Source organism: Mustela nigripes, chromosome 7 (assembly GCF_022355385.1).
Source record: "Mustela nigripes isolate SB6536 chromosome 7, MUSNIG.SB6536, whole genome shotgun sequence".
NCBI classification, from domain to species: domain Eukaryota; kingdom Metazoa; phylum Chordata; class Mammalia; order Carnivora; family Mustelidae; genus Mustela; species Mustela nigripes.
Window position 1 is genome coordinate 106,568,232 of NC_081563.1, and position 15,805 is coordinate 106,584,036.

At 38.1% G+C, this 15,805-nt stretch overlaps 1 protein-coding gene across 3 annotated transcripts in view; it reads right to left on the reverse strand.

Moving 5' to 3' along the window:
* The window catches only part of PLCB1 (phospholipase C beta 1), a 679,879-nt gene that overhangs the window by 120,266 nt on the left and 543,808 nt on the right, over positions 1–15,805 (reverse strand). For all 3 annotated transcript variants that reach the window (XM_059406554.1, XM_059406556.1, XM_059406555.1), the window contains exons 20-23: positions 14,969–15,133; positions 13,290–13,389; positions 12,475–12,579; positions 11,370–11,479 (exon numbers count right to left, since the gene is read on the reverse strand). In XM_059406554.1, coding sequence (XP_059262537.1) covers positions 11,370–11,479; positions 12,475–12,579; positions 13,290–13,389; positions 14,969–15,133 — 480 coding nt within the window. The remainder of the gene's footprint in view (positions 1–11,369; positions 11,480–12,474; positions 12,580–13,289; positions 13,390–14,968; positions 15,134–15,805) is intronic.

The following is a 15,805-nucleotide window of genomic DNA, read 5'->3' on the forward strand; positions in this document are numbered from 1 at the left end:
CCCCCGCGGGGGTCACACACCCAGATGCCTCCGGGAAGGTAGAAGACACGGCAGAACCCCCAGAGGGCGCCATTCACACTATACAGTCCTTTGTTTTTAAAGATTCTATTTTAAGTAATCTCTGAGACTAGCAAGGGGCTTGAACCCTGAGATCAAGAGTTGCACGCCCCACTGACAGCCAGCCAGGTGTCTCTCCGAGTATACATGAATAGGCAGTTAATGGGAAGGATGGAAATGAGCAAAGCTGACAAGACTTAATACAACAAGGCAAAGTGGGGCCATGGTCAGAGTTGGAAAGGGAGGTCTTGGAAAGGGGCAGCTGCCACTCAGCTTCAGTCTATTATTGAATAAAAGCTGGAAAACAAATTGTGTGTGTGTGTGTGTGTGTGTGTGTGTGTGTGTGTGTGTGTGAAATCCCCTGATTTGAAATCACTGAGACCAAACAAATCACATCTTCAGACCACCTTTGGCCCAGAAGCTGCCCATCTGTACGCCATGCTCGGCAGTTTGTCTAGAATTCGAGGACTGTGTCAGGGTGAGCAATGCACCCACAGCAATGGTGGAATGAGAGGGGCATGCTGGGAAATGCAGTGGCCCAAATAACCTGCAGCCCACCATGCCCCACCTGCTTGCCCCAGTAGCCAGACAAAGCGGAGAGCAAAGGGTGGCCAAGGAGAATGCTAGACTAAGGAAAAGGAATCCAGGGGCTCCTCAACAGTTTTTGTTTCTGCCTTTTTTTTTTTTTGCTTGATACTTGTCAGGTGTCTCTTATGATTATTTATTTATTGTATTTATTTATTTAGTGAGAATCTATGATGGCAAATATTTCAGACTGATGTTTAAAATACTGTGTTAACCAAGGGCTGGTGAGTACAAATTCCAATTGACCCTTCCCTCATAGAGAGTGCTTACAGAAGCAGCTGTAGATCAGTGAGTGTGAGATGGTTTTAGACACACCAGCCTCATTACAGCCAGTATCAGCTGCCTACTCAACTCCACTGTAAAGCAAAGAAATCTAAGCTGTTATTAAAGGTCTTTACTAGGGGCACCTGGGTGGCCCTGTTGGTTAAGCATCTGTCCTTGGCTCAGGTTATGATCTCAGGGTTCTGGGATCGAGCCCCACATCAGGCTCCATGCTCAGTGGGGAGTCTGCTTCTCTCTCTCCCTCTTTGCTCTCTCTCTCAAATAAATAGATAAGTTAATCTTTTTTAAAAAGGTCTTTACTAAAGACTTTATTAAAAGTCATATAACTTGCTAGAGGCCACACAGTTGACAGTTGGATTAATGTCTGAATATGTGTTAAGAGTCTAAAATCTGAGTTTCACTGCTGTCCTACTTCACTCTGAATTTTAAGCTAATAGTAACTTTTAAGGAACCACAAAAGTAACTTAATTTGCAGCTGAAATTTAGAGATGTATAAATATAAACATCATTCCCAAAGAGTTAACTTTGTTACACTAAAAAGGCATTCCTGTATAAAAAGCTAAATGAGTTAAATAGAACAGCTAAACGCAAGAACTGAAAAACAAAAAATGCCTATAGTAGTAATACAATATTAGAGGAAAGGTTTTGACCTCATCACTGAAAGGTTGAATAATTCCCCTTTACAGATATTTGAGCTGACGTCCAAAAACCAAATTCCTTGTCCCTATCAAAAGAATCAGTGGGGGTCAACACCTGTGACTAGCCTTTCCCCAAATGGTCTTTTTTTAGGAGTTTGAATAAAATAAGCATGAAATACTTTCCTATTTTACTGGAAATTGTGATAGAAACAACAGAACAAGAAATGTCAGTTTTCTCAATATAATGGAGAGCTTCCTGGAATCCAGTTAAATACATTTCAAGGAAAGAAGGTTCAGAAGATAGTATGTTAGTTAGTTGCACTAGATTTTGCTTAGTTGGATGGAGAAAATTGTGAAGAATGAACTACAGCAGCAGGTGCCTGCCCTCTAGTGGCCAAATGGAAGCACTACAACATTTTTCCTTCCCGATAAGGAATAATGGTCTTGTTAAAACCAAGATTTTTAAAGATTTATATCTTTTCTCCTTCCAACAGGAACAGGAGTGACTTTAAAATATAACACAGGTGGGCCATTAAGAGGATAACTGGAAAGCCCCCCCCCCTTTTTTTAACAAGTTTTGCAGAAGGAGATGATGCTATTTGGTACATCAGTTGAAAAGATTTCTATCCAGTTCACTGAAAATTTGGACCCAACAATAAAGCGATAGAAAACAAGGATTTGAGGAGTTTGGAGAATTTATTTGAGAGTGTAATATAGTTAAGTAAGGGGTCTTCCAAATACCAAATATTTATTGTACTGTTGGAGGTGTTGGGTCATACTTTCCTGCCTGAGTCATATAAAAAGTATAGGCCCTTCCATGTAGTGGTTAGGATGACAGCATCTTGATTCAGCATTGTATTATTCAGATGAGTAAGGGTTAAGGTCATCAGCTTTTGCTGAATATCAAGGTCAAGGCTTATAATTTCTTCATGTAGAAATCCAGTCCACTCCAGACAGATGGGGGCTTTTCCCTCCAGATAGAACTTCCTCAAACACACATACAACTGGCACCTTGAATTTATATTCCCTGAATGAAATTAAATAATGCATCCACTGCACATTTCTAAGGAATTAAAAACACTTCTAAAAACCTCCAATGTGAAGCATTTCAGAATGAAGTAAACTAATATTTGCAGCCTACTTTGAAATGCATCAAAAAATAAGATAGACTAATGAATGGATAGTTGATATAAATGTGATACAGCAAATGCATCAAAATGTAAATTGTGGAATCCAGGTGATTGATATATAGATGTTCATTATACAGTTCTTTCAACATTTGGGTACATTTGAGAATTTTTATAACAAATGATAGCAAAACCTTATTGTGAAGAGTCCACCAGAGTGACTTAGAAGCAGGACACAGTTTTAAGGAGCTGAATAAATACATCTATTGACTTCCGTTTTTGTCATATCTGTGATCACGTAAAAAATCATCAGCATCACATGGTATCTTTGCTGAAACATTTGTAACAGCTGTTTACATGCATATGCATGAATTTTTATTAATGTTACTTCCTCCAGATTGTAAGGGCTATGAGAACACCTGATTTTTCTCATCATTATGTAAATTATTAATATATATTAATATATTATTCTTATACAATTATTTTATATTGCATATATAATATATATTATTAATATATATTGTTGTATTTATTAACATATATATCCTGTATAATATAATATAGGATACAATGCCCAGCATGGTGACTGACAAAGTTGTGTTCAAAAATCTTTTTATTGGATGAATAAATGAAGAAATCTGCCTTTTATTTTCAGCTCATGTATGATCACTACAAACACTACCAATGACAAGGGCCTGAAACTAAAGAACCACCTTATGTTACCATAAGAAACAGCTTTTTTTGAATGAATGTGTCAGTGAGTGAATGGAGATGCTGTCCTTGTCTGTAGAGAATCCGCATTTAATTCAGAATTATGGCAGTTTATTTAGAAGGAGATTAAAGGGAGACACTATTTTATGTCTGTTACCTCTGTTATTGTTCCTGCCAATTTTAATGTATTAGAAATATTTGATACAGTCTTTTTTCTGAAATCAGAAAAAAAAATGAACTCTTTATAGTTGGGCAGAAATCATGAATTTTTCTTTTTTAAAATGAATGTAGACCAACCACCCTTAACATTCATCCTGTGGGGATGTATTTTTCAATTTATCTAAGTCAAATCACTTGGTAAGTACTCTGGTCAATCACTCACAAAACAGATTCTGGACAATTCCCTGAGAAGAGAGTTTCTCCTGGAGCCCTGCTGGGGTCCTGTGATGAAGGTGACATTTTAGAGTGCATGGAATCATGGTTTTTTATTTATTTATCTATCTAGTATTATTCTTTTAAGATTCTAAGTGTTCACTTAGAGAGAAAGAGAGAATGAGCAGGGGGAGAGGCAGGCTCCCCACTGAGCCAGGAGCCCGATGTGGGGCTTGACCCCAGGACCCCGACATCATGACCTGAGTCGAAGGCAGATGTTCAACCCACTGAGCCACCCAGGCGCCCCTGAATAATGTCTTTTTAATTCTATGTGGGGAGAGCCCCAAGTGAGCCACAGATGTAGGAAATGCCTGTCCCTTCACCAGCAGCAAAACATGACTAACAAACTCATTAGAAATGCAAATGCACCCCAGACCTACTCTCAGAAACTCTCAGGGCCAGCAATCTGTGCTTAGGAAGTGATTGGGGTTATACTAAAGGATGCTTAAGTCTGAAGGCCTTGTTACTCAGAATCTGGTCCTATAGGTCAGTAGCAGCAGGTTTACTCGGAAGGCCCTTAGCATCTGGGTGGCTCAGTGGGTTAAAGCCTCTGCCTTCAGCTCAGGTCATGATCCCAGGGTCTAGGGATTGAGCCCCCGCATTGGGCTCTCTGCTTAGCATGGAACCTGCTTCCCTTCCTCTCTCTCTGCCTACCTCCCTGCCTATCAAATAAATAAATAAAATCTTAAAAAAAAGAAATGCAGAATTTTGTGCCTTGCTTCAGAACAATGAAATCTGGATTTGCACTGAAACGAGATCCCCAGGGGATCTGTCTGCATTCAAAAATTGGAGAAGCCTTATTCTAGAGAGTGAAAAACTGCCATTGAGAGTCACACTTTTACAGCCCCTATAGTATGGGGCCCGCATGGACTGTGATATTTGAATTTCTGGGTGTAGCGCTGTTTTGGGCAGATGAACCCAAAGCTCCTTATTTGAATCCCTTGAATTTGAAAAATTGATATGGAGGAAATTTGTAAAAGCAGTGAGATTGGACCAATACTTGAGTAGTTTCAACTCAAATTCATATACGGTCTTCTCTTGAGAACTCATTTAAAAAGCTCTAGTTCCTCCACTTTTTGCTTACTGATCATAGGCAAGTCAATCTACCATGCAACTGCTCCCCTCTTTTAAAAATGGGGATTACATGTTGTCTAGTTAGGGCTCAGGTTTTTTCCCCCAGGGGGCCCAATAAAATGCCTTGTAAACTCCAAATCTGTATATAGAATAAAGGGACAGTGTCATTATCTAAAGGCCATCTCCAAAAAGGCAAACTTTCTCTTCTCACTTTATTGGATGCTTTAAAATTCAGGGATTGAATTTTAAACTTATAGAAACTGTTGTTTCTATAAGTTGGCATGTTGCTAAATTATTATTTGAGGAGCAAGATTTTCACTTAAAGAGAGTCCAAAATTGCTAAGAAATCTCATCTTTGATTCTAGTGCCAAGTTCTTGAACCATGGATGAGGTAATAAGCTTCTGGCTTAGAAACAGATTGATACACAATGCTTTCTCTGAAGTTAAACACGGTAACCTTATGAGTTGTACCATCTTGGATTTTTGCTATTATCTTACTGGTGAAATCCACACTAGATCATATAATTAACCTTTTTCTTCTCAAATAATCAAATCCCATCAAAGATGCTTATTTAAAAAAAAAAAAGATGCCTATTTTGCCATATACTGAATAAGGAAATAAATTATTTTTGATACATTCCAGCTCACTTATAAGAACACACGAGTCTGACAACTTAAAAAGTAGGCCTCTTGGAATAAATGAAATTATGGTATTACGAAACAACTTTCCCTTTCAATGTCAAAGTGATATAAAGACCACTAACATACCTTTGCTTGTGTATTACACACACAGATGATACAGGGAACTCTTGAGAACAGAAATTTTGGCCTTGAAGGTTGAGGAAGGTTTGGGGCATTCTCTGTCTTAGATCATCACTTTGTCCAACGGTGGTAATGTCCACTTAGTGAATGAACATGGCCTTAGAACTTTTGAGCTGGGGGAACTGAATTTTGGCCAGAAGCCACTGTGCAAATTAATCAAAGGGAAGGCACATAAAGAAACCTATTATATTGAAGAACAATATAATATCCAGTGATGTAAAGGCAGGGGGAATCTTGACATTTGATTCAACAAAAAAATTCAATTCAAAGGATGCTGCCATTTAAGGTAAAGGTCTTATATTCTGTGGTTAGTTATCCGAGCCACGCGCTTAGAGGACAGAAAGAGGCAAGAAGGGTAGTCCTTGTTTACAGTTACTAGAAAATCGCAATTGCTTTATTGAGGTAGCACAATGGGGTGGAGTGTGGTCCCTTGCTACTCAAAGTATGCTCTGTGGAACAATGGCATTATCCCATTCCCTGGGGCTTGTGAGAGGTGCTGAGCTTCATCCCACCCCAGACCTGCTGCCTCAGGATGCCCTCCCTGGTTGGCACATCTGACTTGTAGAAATGCTGGTGTAGAACATGAGTTCCAGAGCTAGATGGCTTGGATTTCAACACCCACTCTCCTCCTTACTGATTGTGTGACACTGGCTGAGAAATCGAAGCTCTCAGTATTCAGTTTCCTCATCTGCTAAATGGGAATAATCATAGTAACCAAGACATATGGATATTTTAAGATGTAAGTGTGTTAATCCATGAAAGGGCTCAGAACGGTACTAGGTACGCTGTAAGCGCTCAGTAAAATGCTTCTGCATTCCCCAACATGCTAAAACAAGTCATGTTCAAGTACTGCTTGTGGACATTAAAGACGTCACGTAATATTTTGTGTTCAATGCATTGGATATTTACTTTTCTCTTTACAGGTATATTTTAAAAATAGAAAATCAGGAGTGTTACTGATGTCTCATCAGGCATTTCTATAAACGCATGAAAACATTAAGGTTGTGAAACCATTTTTAAAAATTAATATTTTCTAAAAGAAAAAACATATATGCATCTACTTGTTAGAAGGACATACACCAAAAATGTTATCTCCAACATTACTCAGGGCCTTTTTGGGTTTTTTTGGGGGGGGGGAGTTATTATGTTTAAAAAATTTTTATATACCTTTTTTTAAACAAAGAAATAATTATAAATATTTTAAAACCTTTGTTATAATTCAGATTAGGCAACTTTCTACAATTTTACTAACCCAGTGTCCTGAATGATGACTTTAAAAGACACAAAATAAACCCAGCAACTCAAATCTCTATTATTCCTTAACTTACATAAATAAATGTTGGATTTATTATAGATAGCTATCTATCTATCTTTCCACATGATCTGAAATGTATAGTGTTCAAAGCATGGGTGAATTTTCAACTTGCCTAGTTACTTGGTTTGCACATTACTCTATGAAGATCATTTATTAAAGTATTACAAATCTGGGAATATTTTGCCATCCAATGAAGTCTTTAGTTTTCAAATAGAAATGACCTTTATAACTACCAAGTTAAAAGGATTATACTAAAAAAGTCTTCGTTGCTAAAATAGTGTCTCCAGTGCCTGCCATGTCCTAGATAGAATTTTCTTTTGAGAAAACCACAGCTACTTATTTTCAGTGGCCTCATTCAAACAAACTTACATCATTACAAGACAAGAGAAAGGGCACATCGGTGCTCAAAGGTGTGGAATGACTTTTCCTTTCTAGCGTTAAATGGTAAGGGCAAATGATTTTTTTTTCCTTGAGTTTCAAAAATGAGGTCATTTAGGGTTTTGATATTTCAAAGGAAAAAAAATTATATTTTCTCTGTTGGACCATTTGGAATCTCTGGGATTCAATGTCTCTAAAATTATTTCTAAAACTGAAAATGTCTAAATATCCTCTAAATTTAACGAACATTGTACATTTACTGAAATTCCTTTCTGATCACTACTGCTAGAGGAGAAACGAAAATAAAGTTGACCTAAAATGCTACTTCTGTATTTTTATATTCGTTAGCGTTGCATTCTCTCTAAACAGATTTTTGATACGTGATGTTTGGTGCAAAGATAAGACTTTGAAAGGACTACAGTGTGACAGGATCCCTGACATCTTGAAAGCCCTATGTCTCCCGTTCCTTAGAGTGACATTTTTTTTTTTTTTGCAATCACTAGAAAAAGTCTTTCTGGTGCACCATGAGTAGAACACCTCATTAAAAGACTTTTTATCACAGGGTGCCTGGGTGGCTCAGTCGTTAAGCATCTGCCTTCAGCTCGGGTCATGATCCCAGGGTCCTGAGATCAAGACCCACATCAGGTTCCCTGCTTAGCAGGAAGCCCGCTTTCTCCCTCTCCCACTTCCCCTGCTTGTTTCTCTCTGTCAAATAAATAAATAAAATCTTAAAAAATAGAGAGAGAGATTTTTTATCTCAATTGCTATACGATATAAGCAGAAACTGGCAGTATCTTGAAATGTTCTCTCCAACTGAGGGTTCACTCCTTGGAGAAGCTGGCTAATGAATATGTAGAAATTCATGATAGAAAAAGTGTTGTTTCTAAATAATGACAATACATTTGAACTTTGAACTTTTATTTCCTAGAAAATAAGACATATCCAGTTGATTAAAAAAATTCCTGTTCTCTAACTGGAGAAGGACGTTATTAAGGATTATTTCTATCTATATAAATTATCTTTACCTTGAATTATATTTTATTACGTATGGTAGTGAGCTAAAGCAGGTGGAAGAGAAAAGAATTTCAGAACTTCTGTTAGATTTCTAAGGAGAGCCTCTAATTCCATTTTGGTGTTTATATGAGCAAAATGAGGCATTCACTGAATTTTCTCCTTTTAATCCTTTTGAAGGTCATTGGAAAGAAAAAGCGCTATGATCTCTAAAGAACCACTAGAATTAAAGATGTGACTATTGTGAAACATTCAAATTCTGGTTCCCAGACAAAAAACTCAGAAAAGGCATTCGTTCTTGATTTTCAGTATAAAACAGCAACTATTGAGCCTTATTGGTTTCCCTATAAGCAGAACTCAACATGGCGGTATTTAAGTGCATGATTTTCTGAGAACAGGAGGAAACTGCAGGAAGGTAAGGAAAACAGGATAAGAGGATAAGACTGGAAAAGAAGATTAAGTTGAAATGCTGTTTCAGCCCGGAGTCTAGCCTCAGCCTGATCCCTGAGGGGCTCAGGAGTGTGAGCTGTAATACAGAAGCTGCCCACCTGGAAACAATGGACCTGGGCTCTTATTCTCCTGGATCTTTCCCTTGCTCACCATGGGTTGCCTCCTTCCAAGAATAACCTAGCAGACACCTCCAGCAATGTAGTTCCAGTCCTCTGGAAGTAAATACACTTCCAACGCTATGTGTGCCTCTAACATCTATGCTAGGTATCCGCTGAGGGGAGAAAAACAAATGTGAAACACCTAGGCCCCCTGTGTGAATTTTGAAGGCTTAGTCCAAGCACTCACTGCTTGTGTGGGGCTCACAGATGGAGGGCTTCCCACGTTCCAAGCAGAGGTTATTGGTGTCCTACCCAGACCTTCTTTATATTTATTATTTTTTTTAAGATTTTATTTATTTGTTTGAGAGAGAGAGAGAACAAGCCGGGGGTGGGGCCGAGGGAGAAGCAGATCCCTGCTGAGCAGAGAAATGGATTCAGGGCTGGATCCCGGGACCCTGGGATCATGACCTGAGCTGAAGGCCGACGCTTAACCAACTGAGCCACCCAGGCGCCCCTCAGACCTTCATTTTAGTGCCGCTTCACCCACGTCTACAGGGCTGCTGCAGGTGTGGGCTACAGAGGGCTCATGACCGCAGGCTTCTCCAGAGGACTGGAGGTATATTTATGTCTGCTATTAGGCATAATTTTCTGGAAGTATAAAATTTTCCTATAACCCTATTTATTGCATACCACAAAAAGCATTATTTCTGAAACTTACCAGTGTAACTTTAAATTTCACTCTCTACAGGTTCTATGGGATACAATGCCAGCAGTGTAAATAAGAGCCTGGAAAATGTTACTCTTATGATGAATGTTATCCTTTTTTTTTCCATTTTTTTCTCATGTTCAATTAGCTCAACATATTTTAGATCAAAAATTTCTAAATTTCTGTACAAAAAAGCTGGAAATAATCATAGATGTGTTTAAAAATGTATTTACATATGTTCCCTTAAGATCTTTTAAAAGAGTGGAGTATTTGAAATATCCAGTAATAGGGGTTACAAAAATAAACTATGATATGGCTATGTGATAGAAAACCATAAAATCATTAAAGGGTATGTCATAGAAGAATATTTAATGACATGAAAAATATTTGCATTAAGTGAAAATAAAGGGTCAAAACACAGATTGTGAATATTATCCTGTTTTATGAGAAAGTAATAACTGTGCTATTTAGCTAGTCTTTTTATACCTAGTGTAAAAAGCTATCTTTAGATAGCTTAGATCTCGGTGGCTTAGGTGTTTGAATTATAGGTAATATCTTTGGGATTTGCTTTTCTCATGTTTAGTTCAAAATTTTCCTGTGATAAACCTAGGTTTCTTTTGGAATAAGAAAAAGAGTTATTTAATAAATTATATCAACCTGGGGTGCCTGGGTGGATTAGTTGGTTAAGCAACTGACTCTTGGTTTTGGCTCAGGTCATGATCTTGGAATTGTGGCATCAGGCCCCAAGTTGGGCTCCACGCTTAGTGGGGAGTCTGTTTCCCCCTCTTCTGGCCCTCTCCCCACCACTTGCATGCTCACTCTGTCTCTCAAATAAATAAATAAATCTTAAAAATGATAAATTATATCAACTTTAATGGACTTGGGTATTAGGTAGAGTTATCTAAACAATTTTCAAGATTTCTTTCCCTCATTCTGATAGTTCTCCATTTTTTCTCATCTTTCTCCATGAATTTATCTTCAGAATACTCAAATGAAGTATGAAAATAGCTTATTTCTTTCACTATTTTTAATATTGATGTCACCTTCAATCATTAAACTGTTTCACTTTTTTGAAAACTAAAAGACTACCAGTCTACATAGAAGTTTTATATTTTTACATTTTGCTTCTAATATTTCTAGTCCCTTCCTTGATTACTCTTTGCATTGTGACACCTAATTTTTAAAAAAATATACCAATTATTTGGAAATATGTATTATAGTATATAAGTATACAGCATAAGAGTAGTAGTAAACATTTATGGCCCATACTACACACTAGGTATTTATATTAAGGACTTTATGTATTCTACGAAGTCACAAAAGCACTTTGAAAATCCTGCACTCTAAAGACAAAAAATGAAATACTAAATAACATGATGATCATCTTCTTTTCTAAGTGCTTTAGTCACCTTTAAGCAATATGAAATCAGTTAGAAATTTTCACCTGAAATGGTGAGATGTGGACTGTTCGATGCTGGGGTGGGCACAGACTATCAAAAGAGGATGAAATATAAAAAATTCTGCCAATCATATAGATGTCTTAGGAGATGATGCTGAGCTACATCAAAGAACTTTTCCAATGTGCTATTTTCTTCTCCCAAGGCATGATGTTATATAGGCAAAGCCAGCCACTGGGTGTGGAAATCATGCTTAATCCCACATAAGATTGGAACACTTGCTCACCTCTTTCTTTACTTCTTCTTCATCTTCCAGTGTCAAAGCAGCTAACTGTTTAGCTCTTTGCTCCATGAGATTCACATATCGTATTGGATTTGACAAAGCTTCAATCACATCTAAATAAAGAAGAGACATTTTCAGATCAAAGGTCCTGGACATATTGATAATCCACCATCCATTCATCCACCTATGCTTTCACTCATCATCTGTCTACTCACCCTTCCATCCACTAATTCATTATCCATCTTCTACTCCTCCATCTACCATGTAACTATACACTCATCCGTCCAGCATTTTGGAATTGGACAAGACTCAGGACCCTTTGCTGCAGTCTCAAGAAGACAGAACTCAAAGGAGTTCAGCTCTGACAGCCAAACTGGATAGGCTTCAACCCAGATACCTCAATATTCCATAGTTTTTAGTTTCTTCTTGAGGGGTCCATCCATTCCAACAATGGTCTACACACTTGTCCTATTTGGCCGAAGTGGTGTTTTCATAAACGAAGGAAGACGTTTCACATAAAAAACCCGCTTTCCAGACTATTCAAACAACCTGAAGACTTGGCAATATGAGTACCATTCACACTTTTACGGTCTAGCTGGAGTGAGGTATGGCTGCCATCGCTGGGTGGACATATGGTCCAAGTTTGCCATAGTCACCACCACTCTCCAATACCTTACAACCAGGCTGCTCAACACTGTGACTATTTAAATTTATGATTCTTTGTTGACATTGTCATTGGTTAATTCCCCTAACCTTAGGATTTCACCCATGAAAAGTTCCTGGCTTCTAAAACTGGCCGAAGACAAATTCATTGTACAGACCTAGATACACTGTTGTAGTACCAAGAAGCATGGGCTAGAAATTGCTGGATCCATAAAAATAATACCATGAGTAGATAAGCATGCTCAATATTTTACTGGGACTTAATTGAAATGAAATTAAAATTTATTGACAAAGAATTGAGCAATTTAATCAACATACATACTTAAATAGAAGTGATTCTGAGGCCAGAATTTCCTGCCTGTTTTTGGTCTTGTTTTCCTTCCATTAAACCACAAAAATAAGGATGGCCCCAGGTGGAAACATTCCCTTGAGTTAGGTTCCTTACCTGCATATGTATCTGGGACATAGTCTTTCACCTCTATGTAGACAAAGACAGCTGGGAGCATCAGAGGCTGGTTCCTTTCATTCCTCAGGCAGATGTAGTGATAGCCTAGAGGAGGACATTCACATACAATACTGTGTATCATGTATTTTCTTCACAGTGTTAGTTACAACAGAGGAACATCTGTGTGATGTAAGTCTTTATTTTAGGAGACTATGGATGACGAACAGGCCACTTCTTTCTCATTTACATCACGTGGTTTTACATGATACTATTTTTCTCAGCAGACAAGAAAACAATGTTGATTCTGATTATTCTCCTTTCCAATCATGTTTTTCCCCACAGAAGAGAATTTAAAACTCTATGTCGTGGACTGAATTATTGGTCCCAATTCTTCCCCTGTACGTGATTTCTTAACTTGGGGCCTAGCCATATGCTTGACTTTAGACAACGGGATGTCAGTGATGTGGTGCAAACAAGAGACTTAAAATGCATTTGCAGTTAGGCTTGCTCTTATATGCATTCCAGGGGGCGGCCAGAAATGTCCGTACTGTGGGTACCCCGACTCCTTCCTTCCAGAAGCCTGAATGAGTGCATGTGGAACAACAGACCTAACTCCAGCCCTCACCCTAAAACACAGCCTCATGGCTAAGCCCAGCCAAACCCTGCCAACCCACAGATTCATGAACGTGAAGATAGAGCACTTGTTATAACCCACTGAGCTTTCAGACAGCTTCCTCAATCACCCTTGAACAATCACGTAAGGTGGTGATGGTTTTCTTGACAGCTTTGATAGCTTCTCACCACACTATCCATACCTGGCCGAATTGCTTGTACTGGCAAGATCCGGTGACCAATGAATTTACCTCCTTCTTCATAAACTGCTATCCTCAAACAGGCCAGAGAAGGAAGGACCACCTAGAGGGAAACACAGGATCCAAGTGGTTACAAGAAGGAGTGACTCCAAGAAAGAATTAGAAAGGTAATATTCAAATACAGCCTGTGTTTCCAAACTCCAGTAGAAGCTTCTAGTTGGCAAACTGATTAAAAGTGAAGTTGTTGCTCTAGAACCTGGATTTTTCAAAAGGAATCCCAGAGATATGGCTTTGTCTATGTCGTATCACCTCGTCCCAAGAGAGGATTTGTTCCACATGTAGACCATTTACTTTTGACATGAACATTCTCAATATGGAAATGACAAAAGTTTCAATATTCATTTAAATATAAAGTTAGTAGTCTTCTCACTATTGGAGTGTCTACTCTTACATTTTCTTTTTCTTTGAGAGAGAGCGCGCATGCGTGAGTAGGGAGGAGAGAGGGACAAGGGGCAGGGGCAGAGGGAGAGAGGGAGAAGCCTCCACACCAGCGTGGAGCTCCACGTGGGGCTCATTCCCATGACTCCGACATCAGGACCCGAGCTAAAATCAAGAGTTGGATGCTTAGACAACCAAGCCAGCCAGGTGCCCCTACTCTTACAGTTTCAAAGCAAATTGCTTTTATACTTTCCAAGCAAAAGCAAACATGCAAAAATAGAGCTTGCCGAACAGCTTTCAAAATGAGATTACTTTATAAATAATTACCAAATTAGCAACAAGTAATTGCTTGCTGCCCCCCCCCCATATAAAACATGTGTGGAGAACATGAGACTAACTGTATCCTTAAAAAACTTAATTTTGGTAACAAGAGCAAGAAAATAGTCAACATTTGCATTTGTTGACTATTTTCAAAGTGTCAGACGTTTTATAAATGTTTTCAGTGTATTATGGAATACTTATTAATAACTCTTTGAAGTGGACACTACTATTAAATCTAATTAACATATTAAAAATAGTGGGAGCACAGGGACCTTTAACATGGATATTCTCTCTGCAGAAGACAGCCTTTCTAGATTTTCTAGCCAGATAGAAGCAAAGGGTATGGTAAGACAGTCTATCCACTTTCTACTGGACTAATATCTTCCTTTGTGTGACAACCAAATGTGAAGAAGATTTGGTGAAGGCAGACAGAAAGTCCCATTGAATGGAAAGACTTTAACTCTATCGGACAGAATCCGGACAAGACAAAATGACCAGCTGCCAGAGGCTAGAGGTTATAGGAATAGGAAATTTAATTAATTTTTTTTTTTTTTTAGGAAGTACAGACTTCCTTCTCTGTGCTGCCCTATTATTCCCTACTTCCCACTTTACTTTTTTTCAATTACAGTGAAAATATATCCTTTACCACTTGTATTATGAGAGAATACGAGTTAATTTATATGTTTGTCTGGTCTTCCAAATGACATATTTTAGAATTAAGTGATTCACAACACAATTCTGACAATCTAAACAAGTGATTCACAGAGATCTGGAACAGTTAAGATAGCCCCCAAATTGATATTGCTTTATAAATATGTAAATTCCCAAATTAAGCAACAAATAATTCTTCGCCTAATTTTTTTCCTCAGGGTGGAACACCTAGAATATGCAGTTACATCTCATATCAAGGATATGAGACCAACCTTTTTGAACACAATGGGCTCTTCTTCCCAGACGGGATTTACAGCATTTCCTTGTGATGTTTTGGTCTTAAATGCCTTCCTCCTCGTGTCCACAGGCAAACCAAACATATCCACTTCTACGTAAGTCCCGACTTTCTTATCGGAAAGAAACTGACCTGAAATAATCTAGAAAATAATAAAAAAAGAGCTCTTGATAAATGAGTTAAGTGATATAAGAAAATATGTTAGGAGGTACAAATGATGGTGGGATCATAACCAAAAAGGAATAGAGGCAAGAGTACAAAGAAAATTGTTCTTTTGACTAAAAGATTATTTATTTGTTTGAGAGAGAGAGTGTGCAAGGAGGAGCCAGAGGGAAAGGGACATGCAGACTCCCCGATGAGCATGGAGCCGGACGTGGGGCTCGATCTCACGACCCTGAGATCATGACCTGAGCCCAAACCTTTTAAACATTTAAAAGACTAAGCCACTCAGGTGCCCCGATTTAAAAAATAAATAAATAAATAAGCAAGCAAACGTGCATAAAACAAGATGACCTGGCAGACAAAAACAAAATTATTAGTTTGATCCAACTGTAACAACAACTGACAAGGGTTCTAAAAATAACTTTGTTGGTGTGTCGTGCTTAAGGGTTTATCTTAATCAAACTCGGCAGGAATGAAACATCCTTTGCTGAAAAGAATTTCCTAAAATAAACATAATCTCTAAGCTCTAATTCTGCCAACTCCACTCTTCAGATACATGGCATGAAATAATTTCAAAGGATATAATTTTGAGACACTTCATTGAAATTTCGAGACACTTCATTGAATTTTTAACCTTTTATGTCAAGGGACA